General features: G+C 34.1%; 1 protein-coding gene across 7 annotated transcripts in view; it reads right to left on the bottom strand.

Annotated features, from left to right (window-relative positions):
- ATRNL1 (attractin like 1) overlaps nucleotides 1-15412 on the bottom strand; it is an 899374-nt gene that overhangs the window by 849313 nt on the left and 34649 nt on the right. For all 7 annotated transcript variants that reach the window (XR_011648991.1, XM_058298321.1, XM_058298320.2 and 4 more), the window contains exons 2-3: nucleotides 8148-8231; nucleotides 6552-6665 (exon numbers count right to left, since the gene is read on the bottom strand). Coding sequence is in view for 6 of the 7 variants with exons in the window: in XM_058298321.1 (XP_058154304.1) it covers nucleotides 6552-6665; nucleotides 8148-8231 (198 nt within the window). In the remaining variant the exon portion in view is untranslated. The remainder of the gene's footprint in view (nucleotides 1-6551; nucleotides 6666-8147; nucleotides 8232-15412) is intronic.

The following is a 15412-nucleotide window of genomic DNA, read 5'->3' on the forward strand; positions in this document are numbered from 1 at the left end:
AATCAAGGGATTTTGACAAGGCTGTTGAGCTCACCCACCTGGGCCAGAACAGTCTATTCAACAAATGGTGCTGAGAGAACTAGATGGCCATATCCAAAAGAAAGAAAGAGGACCCCTATCTCACACCTTATACAAAAATTAACTCAAAATGCGTCAATGACTCAAATATAAAAACAACCATAAAATTTCTAGAAGAAAATTTAGGGAAACATTTTCAAGATCTTGTGGTAGGCAGTAGTTTCTTAAAACTTATGCCCAAAGCACAAGCAACAAAAGAAAAAATAGATAAATGGGATCTCCACAAAATTCAACACTTTTGCACCTCAAAGGAATTTGTCAAAAGGGTGACAAGGCAGCTGACTCAATGGGAGAAAATATTTGGTAATCACATATCTGATAAGTGTTTAATATCCATGATATAAAAGGAGACCACACAACTTAACAATAAAGAGACAAAGTATCCAATTAAAAAATGGGCAAAAGGACTTGAAAAGACAACTGTACAAAGAAGAAATACAAATGGTGACGAAACACATGAAAAAATGTTCGTCATTACGAAAATGCAAATCAAAACTACAATGAAATATCATTTCACACCTATTAGACCGGACACTATTAAAAAGTCAGAAAACAGTAAATGTTGGAGGATGTGGAGAGATAGGAACACTTATCCACTATTGGTGGGAATGTAGAATGGTATAGGAACTGTGGATAACCGTTTGGCAGTTCCTAACCAAGTTGAATACAGACTTGCCATGGGACCCAGCAATATCATTGCTAGATATATACCCAAAAGAACTGAGAACAGTGACACAAACAGATATCCATACACTGATGTTCACAGTGGCATTACTCACAAAAGCCAAAAGCTGGAAACAACCCAAGTGTCCATCAACTGATGAATGGATAAACAAACTGCAGAGTATACACACAATAGAATATTATATAGCAATAAGAAAAAATGAAGTCGTGAAACATATGACAACGTGGATGAACCTGGAGGACATTATGTGAGTGAAGCAAGCCAGATATAAAAGGAACAGACCTTTAAAAAACCTTAAAGACAGATAGAACTAAAAGGAGAAATAAACAAATCCACAATTACAGTTAGACATTTCAATACCCTCTCCCAAAAATTGACAGAGCAGGTAGTCATAAAATCAGTAAACATATAGGACAATACTATCATCCAATTTGACCTAGATGTCATTTACAAAACACTCCACCCAAAAACAGCAGTACACATTATTTTCAAATGTTTTCCAAACATTTACTAAGATGGACTATAATCTGGATAATAAAACATGGCTCAATAAATTTACAAGGAGTCAAATCACACAAAGTACCTTCTCTGGCCACAAGGAAATTAAATTTTAAAATAATAACATAAAGATACCTGGAAAAATTACCAAATAGATACTAACACATTTCTAAAATCCATGGATGAGAGAGGATATCAAAGGGAAAATTAGAAGGTATTTTGAATATACTGAAAATTAAAACAAGTATCAAAATTTGTGGGATGCAACTAAAGCACACTTAGAGGGAAATTTTATAGCACTAGGCATTGCTAACAGAAAGGAAGCAAAATTCAAAATCAATGACCTGAAAGAAACTAGGGAGTACAAAAGAGAAAATAAAAACCCAAGGTGAGCAGAAGAAAGGAAATAAAGATGAGAGTGGGGAAAAAAATGAAATAGAAATTAGAAAAATAGAGAAAATCAACAAGGTCAAAATTTGTTTTTTTGAGATCAATAAAACTCATATTCTAAGACACATATTACCAATATCAGAAGTGAGAAAGGTGACATCACTACAAATTCTACAGAAATTTTTAAAAAATAGTGTCTATTGTGAATAATTTTTTATCTATGAATTTAATCACAGAAGAAATGGAAAATTCCTTAAAAGGCACAAACTATCAACGCTCCATTCAAGATGAAATAGATAGCTTAAATGGCCCTATATCTCCTAAAGAAACTGAATGTGTAGTTAAAACCCTTCTCACAAAGAAAACGCCAAACTCACATTGCTTTGCAGGTGAATTCTACTAACCATTTAAGGAAGAAATAATGCCCATTCCAAACATGCACTTACAGAAAACTGAAGAGGAAAGAATATTTCCTAACTAATTCCATAAGATCAACCCTCCTCTGAAACCAAAACCAGACAAAGATATTAAAAGAATTGTTTAAATGCCTCATTGAACACAGATGCAAAAAATTATTAACAAAATTTTATCAAATTAAATCCAACAATATATAAAAAGGAAAATAGATCATGACCTAGCAGGGTTGATCCCAGGAATGCAATATTGGTTAGCATTCAAAAACTCAACATAATTCACCAATATCAACAGACTGAAGAGGAATAGATGCAGAAAAGGCTTTTGACAAAACCCAACATCCATTCTTAATTTTTAAAACTCTCAACAAAACAAGAATAGTAGGAACTTCCACAAATTGATAAAGGGCATCTCTGAAAAACCTACAACTGACATCACACTTAAAAAGGTAAAAAAATGGATGGTGTAGCAGTTTGGTATTACTTATGAATTCAAAAAATAGATATTGGATTATGTTTATAAATTGTTCTGTTCCTCTGGGTACATTAGATTGTATTGGATTCAGAGGTTTCACTCTTACTTAAGTAAATTATGACTAAGTCTTTGATTGGGCCATGTCAGTATGAAAAGATATGGCAGAGAACAGAGTTTGGAGTTTTCATCCTGGAACCCCAAGAAGTAAATACACAGAGAAGCAGATATGTGAGGAAAGAAAGAAGGCTCCATTAGACCCCTCAGAAGCCCTGGGAAGAGAGATGAGCCATTCCCCTGATAGGCTACAGCTGAATTTGTGGAGCGACCAGAGCAGCTGAGCCCAGAGAGGAGTGAGCCCTAGGAGACAAATGAGACTTATGCCAGCCTAAAGCTGATACTGGAAGAAACTGGGACCATGGAGCCTTAAGAGGAAGTGGGAGGCTGAACCCTCCCAGATGTCACCAGCCACCTTGCTCCAACATGTCGCAACAGACTTTGGTGAGGGAAGTAATTTACACTGTATGGACTGGTAAATATAAGCTTCTACCCCAAATACCCTCAATAAAAGCCAACAGATTTCTGGTATTTTGCATCAGCACTCCCTTGGCTGACTAATACAGATGTGTTCCTAAGATCAGTACAAAACTAAGATTTCCATACTCAATATGTTTATTCAACATTTTACTGGAAGTTCTAGCCAATGCAATTATGCCATGAAAAGAAATAAAAGCCATTTATATAAGAAAGAAAAAAGTAAATCTGTTTTTAATTAGACAACATAATTGTCTATGTAAAAAAGTCGACAGAATCTACAAAAAACGCCTGGAACTAGTGAGTTCAGCAAGTTTGCAAGAATAGAAGATGAATATATAAAAATCCATTGTATTTCTATATACAACCAAAGTACACATATACAGGTAGAAAACAAAGAATTATATTTGTTTAACATGGTTTCAAGATTCCCACATAAACAGAGAATCTGATACAGTTTTGGCTTCCAGGACAATTTTCCTCCTAATTATATTCCAACCTTTAATAACTGTTCCTCATTACAGGCACATGACCCTGGATAGTAGCAGAAAACGAAACAAATACAAAACAGAATAAATAATGTGTGTATGCAGGGAGAAATATGGTACAGGAATTAGGTTACATCTTGAACCTATGTTTGTTTTCTCAAACTTAACTCCTTGTTCAATTTATCTACAATTATGTACCATCCTCATTTCCTTTTCATGAGTCTTGAAGTGTTTCTTTTCCCCCTAAGGCAACAATTTCTCTACCTATGTTCCTAATCTGATTCCCACGCTTTTCTTTAGTACCTGGCCCAACAACCTTTCCTTTGGACCTCTCCTATATTTTGGATCCCTAGCATCTCTATTGGATTAGTTCCAAAAAATATTCTTATATCTTTGCAATGCTCAAAATAAATTTTAGAATGTTTCCCTCCACCCTACCTCCCCTTCCAGTTACCACTCATCTATATCTTTCTTTCTGCCACCAACTTTATTTTTTTTCTCTCCCCTCCCCCTGCCCCAGTTTTCTGTTCTCTGTGTCCATTCACTGTGTGTTTTTCTGTGTCCTCTTGTATTCTTGTCAGCGGCTCCCAGAATCTGTGTCTCTTTTTGTTGCATCATCTTGCTGCATCAGCTCTCTGTGTATGCGGCATCACTCCTGGGCAGGCTGAACTTTCTTTTGTGCTGGGCGGGTCTCCTTACGGGGCGTATTCCTTGCTCATGGGGCTCCCCTACTCGGGGCACACCCCTGCGTGGCACAGCACTCCTCAGCACTGCATGTGGGCCAGCTCATCACACGAGTCAGGAGGCCCTGGGTTTGAACCCTGGACCTCCCATGTGGTAGGCAATTGCTCTATCTGTTAAGCCAAGTCCGCTTCCCCCAACTTTCTTTAAATAGTGCAAGCCACTACACAAAGCACAACATAAGTTTTTTGCAGAATTTATAATTTCACTAAAATAAAAAAGCTATTATAAAAAGATATTGTTTTACTTTGATAGCAAAGTCAGACAAAGACATCAAAAGAAAACTCAGACCAGTATCCTATACAAAACATATTAACAAACCATATCCAACAGCATACTAAAATAAAAATAAAATAGTAAAATTTAAAAATAGATAAATTGGACTTTATTAAAAAATTATAAATTTTTGTGTATCAAAGTACAATATCAAAACAGTGAAAAGATGGGAGAAACATTTGCAAATCATATAACTGATAAGAGTTTAGTACCCAGAATACATAAAGAACTCCTACAACTCAATATCAAAAAGACAAACAACCCAACTTTAAAATGTGCAAAGGACTTGAATAAACATTTTCCAAAGAAGGCATACAAATGGCCAATAAGCACATGAACAGTATTCAACAGTAATCATTAGGGAAATGCAAATAATGGCTATAATGAAAAAATTTTTTAATTGAAAAACAGAAAATAAGTGTTGGTGAGGTTGTGGAGAGAACAGAACACTCATACATTGCTGGTAGGAATGTAATATGGTTCATCCACTGTGGAAAACAGTTAGGAGGTTCCTCAGATAGTTAAACATAGAATTGACCCAATAATTTCACTCTTAGGAATGTACCCATAACAACTTATCTTCAAACAGATACTCAAATGAATACAGGAACTCAAAGAAATACATGTACACACATGTTCAAAACAGCACTCTTCACAACAAACAAAAGGTAGAAATAGCCCAAATGTCCATCAGTGGATGAATGGATAAACATATTGTGGTGTGTGTGTGTATATACAATGTAATATCATTCAGCCATAAACAGCAATGCAGTATTGATAATGCTACAATGTGGATGAACCTTGAAAATGTTATGCTAAGTGAAAGAAGCCAGGCACAAAAGGTCACATATTGTATGATTTCATTTATATGAAATATTCAGAATCAGTAAATCCATAAAGAAAGACAGCAGACTGGTAGTTTCTAGGGGCTAAGGGAAGGGGAAATGGGGTACAACTGCTTAATGAGAACATAGTTTTCTTCCAGTTGATGAAGATGTTTTGCAACTTGACATATAGTGGCATAACATTGTGATTGTACTAAGTATGACTGAAATGTATACTTTATAATGGCAAATTTTCTGTTATCTGAATTTCACCTAATTAAAAAAATGAGGGAAAAAGATACAGTTTTCTTATATGTTTGATTATTAGCTAGAACTGACCATAGTCTATCCAAATAGTTATTCCTGAAAACCACTTTTAAAGAATAAACTACATACAGTATCTTCCAGGGGAGAATACTACTTACTTATCTCTGCTATGTCAATATTATATATGCACCTAAAGTGATAATCACAACTAGTATACAAAATAGTTTTATAATCATTTGTATTAGATACTGATGCAAAATACCAGAAATTGGTTGGTTTTTATAAAGGGTATTTATTTGGGGTAGGAGCTTATAGATACCAGGCCATAAAGCATAAGTTACTTCCCTCACCAAAGTCTATTTTCATGTGTTGGAGCAAGATGGCTGCCGACATCTAAGAGGGTTCAGGCTTCCTGGGTTCCTCTGGGCTCAGTGCCTCTGTTTTCTCCACAAGGTCAGCTGTAGACTATGAGGCTCTCTAGGCTTTGCCTCTCTCCACAAGGTCAGCTGTAGACTATCAGGCGAACAGCTCTGTCTCTCTTCCCAGGGCTCCATCTTAAGACTTCGGCATCAAACTCCAACACCAAAACTCCAACATTAAAAGTCCTCCACTCGTCCTTTGCCATGCCAATGCCCTAACGACGTGGCCCAATCAAAGCCCTAATCATATCTTAATCATGCCCAGGTACAGACAAGATTACAAACATAATCCAATATCCATTTTTGGAATTCATAACCATATTAAACTGCTACTACATCTTTGAAATTTAAGCAGCAATATAAATTTATTAATTTTAATAAATTAATTTTTAAAAATAAGTTAATGTAATTCAGAGTTACTTTTCTACAACCAAATAAAATTCATCAATTAAATGCAATTACTCACCTAAGCACAGCTATTAAAGGTGCATATATTGAATCACCATCATAAACATACATATGATCCCAGCTACATTCTGTAGCAAAATGGTTGAATCTTAATCTTAACACTGCATTTGGACTGAAAAGAAATTAAAATATTAAAGATTAATGAATAATATACAGAGCATATTCTGAAGAAATTTTAGACTATTTTATTAAAAAGATATTACAGATAATTTGCTAAAAATCATTAAATCACCAGTAAAAAAGATTGATAAGCAGCCATATCTAATTTGAAAACTGATATAATTTCGAAATCTGTTAATAAGCCATCTGTGTGTACCACCATTTTCTAAAAATTTAATCACCAGGAAATGTTCTATATCTTGATTGACGTAGAAGTTACAACAGTTACATACATTATCGAAACTTTGTTGAATAGTACACTTAAAATGGGTGCACTTTATTGTATATAAATTATACTTGAAAAAAGTTGGCTTTTAAAAATCAGCAGACTTACAAAGCAATTATTCTCTTTTCGATAGACCTTCACTAAAGGCACTAATGAAGTCATCAGATTTTAATCAAAAGGACTCAACATAATATACTGTTAACAAACAGAGATCATGGGTATTTGTCAGAGAAATAATATCTTTTACATTTTAAGTATTTTAATGTTAGGAAAAAATCATTTTCCAAATATACTCTTTAAAAATCATAAATTGGTTCATAAAGAATTCATTTAATTTACTTATGCTTTTTTCAAAATATGTTTAAAATCTATGTCAAGCACTGACAGACAACAATTCTAAAAGGATAATTAACTTCTCTTCTAGAGAATATTCCTATTTAACATCCTTAGAACTAAAATGCTGGCTAGCATGTGCCAAAGGCATAATACAGCATGGAATTTTTTATACTTTCATGGTAGTTTTGGATTGGCTTATCCCCCAAAATGGCAAGAAAATGTCCTAATCTCTACTCTTATGAATGTGAACTTATTTGTATATAGAATTTTAAATGTTATTGGTTAAGAAGAGGCCAAACCAATTAGAGTATGTCCTAATCCAATATGGTTGATGTCTTTATACAGAGAGGAAATCTGAATACAGAAAGAGACAACAAGAAAGAGAGATGGCCGCGTGATGGAGGCAGAGACTGAGTCATACCACAAGCCAAGGACAATAATAGACTGCTGGCCACCACCAGAACATTACAGATTCAGAGGTAGTCTTCACCTTGACTTGGACTTGTAGCCCCCAGAACTGAGACAATAAGTGGTTGTTTGTGTATTTTATTACAGCAGCGCCAAAAAGTAAGACACATGAAGTCTTCAAATTCCATAACAAGATGCTCAAAACAAGCCAAAAAATGCCTACTCAATTTAACATCACAGTAACATAAACTCAAAAATAAAATACTGTTTATAATTTATATTAAAAATGGTCCCTAAAAGCTGTAAATCCCAAGGAAAAAACTCAAATAATTTTTTCCAATAATAAGCAGTTAAATAAGATATATAACTATAAAATCATTATACTTTAATGCTTAAATATTGACATAATCTTCTTTATGATTCCAGAATTTAAAAAAATTAATTGAACCCAAAATGTATACTTACTAGCCTTCAATTAGCCATGTACATTTAGTTTTATATTTATAGTTAATTGGACCATCTGTTAAATATCCAGAAGGTTCTGTTAACCTAGAAGAAAAAAATAAAATAATGAAAATAATTACTTTAAGGTAATTTTAAGGCACAGCAGCATAGCAAAATTAAGACATTAACCCAAAAAAATATGCCATAGCAATTCCCAAAAAGTGGAGATTCCTTACAACTTGGGAAAATTTTTTAATTGCCATATCGTCCTCCAAGTTTCAAGAGAAATTTATTTCAGTTTTCATTAAACCTTCATATATCATGAAAGTTTCATTTTACATAGTGGAAAAAGACATTAAATGAGTGAACATTATACAGATGGGTTCAATGCTGGGGCAAGATGAGATCAATTTCAACTGCACAAAAATTAGACTGACACAAAAGAAGGAAGATCAAACGTACTTTGACAGATGCCTATCTATAAAATGGAAAAACAGAATATGTGCTTCCCACTTTGGAGAGTTTTATCATTCTCTATATTTGTTTGTCATCCATCCGTATTGCTAGTAGCTGTCACCAGCCTTTATAATCCTGCTACCTGTTTTTATTATCATTTTATCTTGTCTACTTTATACCAATTCCAAGAACTCAATTTAAAAAATAGAGTAAATCAAAAGGCTTTACAATTACCTTCTAATTTAAATATTAAAAAGTAAAAGACAAATCTCCTTAAATTCTCAGAATTTTAAAATATTTAAAATGAAAGATTCCAATTCCATTTTATTTCATTCTCCTTAACTCCAACCCTAATTATTTTATCAACAAAAGACCATATTTTAAATAAAAATATCATATTTAGCCTTTATATATTTATGTATACATACACACATACACACGAAGGCTTATCAGTTTTTACACATAAGCAAATACATACTTGTATACATACACAAACACAGACAAATATATGTACACATCAGGGTCATCATTTAGGATTAGAAAGAATTAAATTTTCCTTATAATATGGAGTCTTAAAAACATTTTCTGGGGGAAAGAGTTTGATTTATCTAAATCAGGTTTGATAAAAAGGTCAGTCAATGTAAATGTTATTTATAAGTCCTTCATAATTTCCACAAATTATTTTGAGTAATAAGGGGTAATTCATCCCTGGAAAAGTTTCTGAAGAACAAAATGCAAATTCCCATCTTCTTAAATCATTGTAATAATAAATTAAGTATTTTTTAAGGTCAGTACTACTGTAAGCACAGAATGTATCATCTCATTTAAATATCTCCAAAACCCTATGAGATAGTATGTAATTATTAACCTCAAATTTCAGATGAAAAAACTAAAGCACAGTGTAAATAATAGGTTAAATACCTTGCCATGATTTCCTACTTCCAGTATTAACAGCTTAGGTAATTCAGAAAACCTTCCACTGAAAGATAACTAAAAAACCTAAAGACATTTTTTTAAATCTTCAAAGCACTGAAGTAACAATAAGAATTTACCAGGCCAAGATGCAGAAGTTGCAAATTCAGTAATGAGAGTCAAGCATCCAGGGCTTCTTTTGCTCTGGAGTGATTTTCTGATTAGAAGAGACTGCCAAAAGGCTGAGTGCTTTGAGCAGCCTCAAGGAGATGGGGGACAAAAGTTGGAGCCAACAGCCCACAAAAGGTAAGGATTCAAATAAATAATATGGAACACTGACTTGGGACACAAAGATGCCATTAGGGTAAGAGAGTTTCAGAGGCAAACCAGGCCTTGCATGGACTACCACCTAGGTAATAAGTCATCTGAGTGGTAGAAAACTCCCTAGTCTTGAAAAATTAGGACTGCTACTATGCCAGACTCTTGGGAAAAGGTGCAAAAATCCTGTCTGAACATTTTTCCTTATTCTTGGACTGGAAGATTCAGTATTGTAATTTACTTCATATTGAGCTTCAGATTCAGTGCAATCTCAATCAAAATTGCAATCATGTTTTGTGGAAACTGGCATGCTGATACTAAAGTTGGAAAAACCAAAGGTCAATAAACTAGAAGAAGAAAAACTAAAAGACACCAAGCTTATTAACAAACTACAGAAACCAGAACATTATGATGTTAGTACAGAAATAGATAAAAAGAACCAATGGAACAAAATACAGAGTCCTAAAACAGACCCATATATATATATGAACATTGATTTCTTTTTTTTTTTAAGATTTTTTTTTCTCTCCTCTTCTCCCCCCACCCCCTCAGTTGTCTGCTCTCTGTGTCCATTCGCTGCATGTTCTTCTGTGACTGCTTCTATCCTTAACAGCAGCACCAGGAATCTGTGTTTCTTTTTGTTGCATCATCTTGCTATGTCAGCTCCCCGTGTGTGCGGTGCCATTCTAGGGCAGGCTACATTTTCTTTCATGCTGGGCAGCTCTCCTTATGGGGCACATTCCTTGTGCATGGGGCTCCCCTATGCAGGGGACACCCCTGCATGGCACGGCACTCCTTGCACACATCAGCACTGTGCATGGGCCAGCTCCACACAGGTCAAGGCGGTCCAGGGTTTGAACCGCAGACCTCCCATGTGGTAGGTGGACGCCCTATCCATTGGGCCAAGCCCGCTTCCCTGAACATTGATTTCTAACAAAAAAAGCACTGCAGAGCAGTGAGGAAAGGATAGTTATAATATTTGATGCTGGGACATTTGACTTACGCTATAGAAAAATATATATATAATCCATACATGAACATCTATAATCAAAAATCAGTTCCAAGGGTTTTAGATCTAAATTTGAGAGGCCAAAAAAGATTTCTGGAAGATAATATAATAGTATGTCTTCATGACAGCAGAATAGAGAAAGATTTCATAAATAAGACACCAAAGGTAAAGACTGATAAGTTAGACTACATTAAAATTAAGAATTCATGCTCATCAAAGACATCATAAAAGAGTGAAAAGACAATCCACAAACAAGAATATATTTCCAACACAGTTAACTTAAAAGAGTTTATATTTCAAACACAATTCCAAAAAATCAGCAAGAAAAAGATAACTGGCTAAAGACTTAAACAGGCAATTCTCAAAAAAAAATCCCCTAATTGCAAAACCTATTACAAAGCAAAAGTAATCAAGACAGTATCATACCAGCATAAAGATAGCCAGATTGACTAATGAAAAAAAAAAAAAAACAGAACTGAGAATCCAGAAATAAATCCATATATCTTTGGTCAACTGATTTTCTACAAGGATGCCAAATCACTCAATGGGGAAAAAATAGTCTTTTCAACAAATTGTTGTGGAATAACTGGTTAGTCACATGCAAAAGAATGAAGTTGGCTCCCTACTTCATACCATATATGAAACTTAACTTGAAATCGATCACATATTTAAATGTAAGGAAAACAACTCTTAGGAAAAAAATATAGAAGTACTCCTTTGTGACCTTGGGTTAGGCTAAGCCTTCTTACTTACGACAACAAAAGAACAAGTGATAAAAGGAAATACAGATCAATTAGATTTCATCAGAATTTAAAACTTCTGTGTTTGAAAGGACATCAACAGAGAAGTGAAAAGACAATCCATAGAAGGAAGAAAATATTCTCAAATTATATCTCTGATAAGGAACCATATATAAAGAATTATTATAACTCAATAATATATTTTCCCAATTTAAAAATGGGCAAAAGATCTGGAGATATTTCTCCAAAGAAGATATGCAAATAGCCAATAAACACAAAAAAAGATACTCAACATCATTAATCATGAGGGAAATACAAGTCAAAACCACAATGAAATGAAATACCACTTCACACCCACTATTGTAGCTATAATTAAAAAATAAGATAATAACAAGTGTTAGCAAGGATGTGATAAAATTGGGACTCTTATATACTGCTGTGAGAACATAAAATGGTGTAGCCACTTTAGAAAACAGTCTGGCAGTTCCTCAATATATAATTAGCATTTGACCCAGCAAATTTCACTCATAGGTATATATCCAAGAAAAGTGAAAACATAAAAACGTAACCTAATGTTGTAAGGTTCCTAAGAATTACATCCTGAGAGCCTCCCTGTTGCTCTCTCTGAGCCAAGCTCAGCATAGAAATAAATGCATTACCTTCCCCCTAGCTTGGGACATGACTCCCGGGGTTGAGCCTCCCTGCCACTGAGGGATTACTACCAAACACCAACAATAAATGCAACTGGAAAAAGACCTTAAATAAAAGGGGGAAAGGTAAAGACAAATGAGTTTATATGGTTAAGAGATTTCAACCCGACAGTTGAACAGCCACTTCATCAAAGAAGATATGCTGATGGCAAATAAGCATATGAAAAAATGCTCAACATCATATGTCATTAGGGAATTGCAAATTAAAAAACAAAGAGGTACTACTACACACCTTCTAGAATGGCTAACCAAAACAACAAAGACACCAAATGCTGGTGAGGAACAGGAATTCTCATTCATTGCTTGTGGGAATGCAAAATGGTACAGCCACTTTGAAAAACAGTTTGGCAGTTCCTTACAAAGCTAAGCAAAGGCTTACCATTTGACCCAGCAATTACATTCCTAGGTATTTACCCAAGGGAGTTGAGGATTTATGTCCTCACAAAAACCTGCAAATAAATGTTTATAGCAGCTTTATTTGCCATTGTCAAAAACTGGAAGCAACTAGGATACCATTCAGTTAGGGAGTGGATAAACTGTGGTACATCCATCCAATGGAATATAATTCAGTGAGAAAAAGAAAGTATCTATCAAGCTATGAAAAGATAGAGGAAACTGAAATGCATTTTGTTTAGTGAAAGAATTCAGTCTGAAAGGCTACATGATTATTGATTATATGAGTAAATACTATATGATTATATGACATTCTGGAAAACCATATGACATTCTGGAAAAGGTAAAACTACATAAACATTAAAAAAGATCAGTGGTAAAAAAAAATACATAAAAATAAAAAGATAAGTCATACCACAGGTTGGAGGGAGAGATGGGACGATGGATTAAATATGAAGCACAGAGCACTTTTAGGGTAGTGAAACTATTCTGTACAATAATGTAATGGTAGATATCTGACATCAGGCATTTGACAAAACCTATAGAACTTTACAATACAAATAGTGAACGTTAATGGAAACAATAGACTGGCTATCACTATTAGTTCAACTGTAACAAATATACCACATTAATGCAAGATGTTAATAATAATAGCAGAAACTATGTGTTTATGTGATACTTGTCCTCCTTAGAATCTGCCCCATCTCTTTTCAATGCTTCTAAGCCAATTCTTCAGGCTGGCTAGACTAGGTAAGGATTGTCCCAGATTACATCAACAGTTACAGGATCTGGTACCTACCAATAAAAACCTGGAGGAATATGCCTGGGAAAGAATCTTGAGTGTGTTGTTTTAAGAAGGGTGGGATACAAGGCTAAATAAGGGAAATTGTATAGATATGGGGGAACTCTCCATGATTAGGATTTAACTTCTTCACAAGAACTTCTGGAGCTCATGGTAATACCCTGCTGGGAAAGTTCCTTGAAGCTTAAAATTATCATGGCCAGGAGTAAATGAGGTGCTGATACTGAACTGTGTTAACAGAGATTGAGGAAGGGGTCCCAAAGTTCAGAGAGGTGGACATCCTAGAATGTATTTACTACAGAGAACACATCAGCTGGCTATGTTCCACATGAAGGCCAAAGGATACTACCTCCATCAAAGCTAAAAAGATTGAGGTAGTAAAGAGAGGGATGGGCATTACTGAGAAGCTCAATGGTGGCTGTCTTTCAAAAGCCAGGTTTACAATAAGAAAAACTAATCCCCACTTCTTTAAAGGACTACTTGTTCCTTAGCTATAGCAACAGTTTATATACCATAATTTAATTAAATCAATTAAATTACTCAATCACAACTTGCTTCAGTAATCAGGTTTCTAAAGCAAGGCAATCAGTGGCAGCCCCATGTACCAACAGTGACTGCTGTGGTAGAAACATCAAAAAAAAAATTTTAGAAGGTAACAGGGATTGAACCCAGGACCACATATATGGGAAGCAGGCACTCAACCACTGAGCTACATCTGCTCCCAGAAATATGAATTTTAAATTCCAGATTGTTCCTAAATCAAGCAACAGACTTCTAAATCACAAGGGAAATTAGAAAGTATTTTAATTGAATAATAAAATAACACATCAAAACTTATGTAATGAAGATAACACAGTCTTCAGAGGGAAATTTATACCTCCAGATCTATATATTAGAAAATAAAGTTCAAAACGATTATCTAAGGTTCCACTTCAAGAAGCTAGAAAAATAACAGCAAATTAAACTGAAAAAAATTATAAGGAAGGAAAGAAAGAACTAAAATTTGACATAGAAAAGAGTCATGCAATAAAGAAAATTAACACAACTAAATGTTGCTTTTATAAAAGAATGATAAAATTAATAATCCCCTAGCAAACTAATCAAGAAAATATGAAAAATAAGAATTACTATTATGAAGAAGGAAAAGGAGAGCATCACTACTGATGCTATGGGAATAATTAAGATATTAAGAACTTCATATCAATAAATTTGGACATTTTAGATAAAATAAAAAACTTCTTTAAAAAACACAATTTCACGAACTACATAAGAAAAAATTTTTTAAAAAAACAAAACTGTCATATCTGCTGACAGAATTGAACATATAATTTAGAACATTGCACCAAAAATAATTACAAGCCCAGATGGCTTGGTGAAGTCTTCCAAACATTTAAATAGGAAATAATATCAAGTTACACAAACTCTTTCAGAGACTAGAGAAAATAGAATATATATCAACTTTTTTTTGAGGCCAGGATACCCTGATACCAAAACCTGAAAAGAATATTTCAAGAAATGAAAGTTACAAATATCCCTCATACAGAATTTCTAAACAAAATATTATCAAATGTAATCTAGCAATTATAAAAAAGAATAACACATCATAATTACATGAGTTTGTTCCAAATATAAAGGATGATTTAATAATTTGAAAATTAATTATTCTAAAAATGTGAGGGTGGTTTAATAAATTGGAAATCAATCAATAACAGAAAAAAAGGAGAAAAACTAAATGCTCATGCCAATGAATACTGAAATTACATAAAATTCAATATCCATTCTTTTTTTTTTTTTAATTCATAGAAAACAAGAAAAGAAATTAGGGAAACAGACTTGGCCCAGTGGTTAGGGCGTCCGTCTACCACATGGGAGGTCCGTGGTTCAAACCCAGGCCTCCTTGACCCGTGTGGAGCTGGCCCATGTGCAGTGCTGATGCGTGCAAGGAG

This window comes from Dasypus novemcinctus, chromosome 6, assembly GCF_030445035.2.
Source record: "Dasypus novemcinctus isolate mDasNov1 chromosome 6, mDasNov1.1.hap2, whole genome shotgun sequence".
In the NCBI taxonomy this organism is placed as follows: Eukaryota; Metazoa; Chordata; class Mammalia; order Cingulata; family Dasypodidae; genus Dasypus; species Dasypus novemcinctus.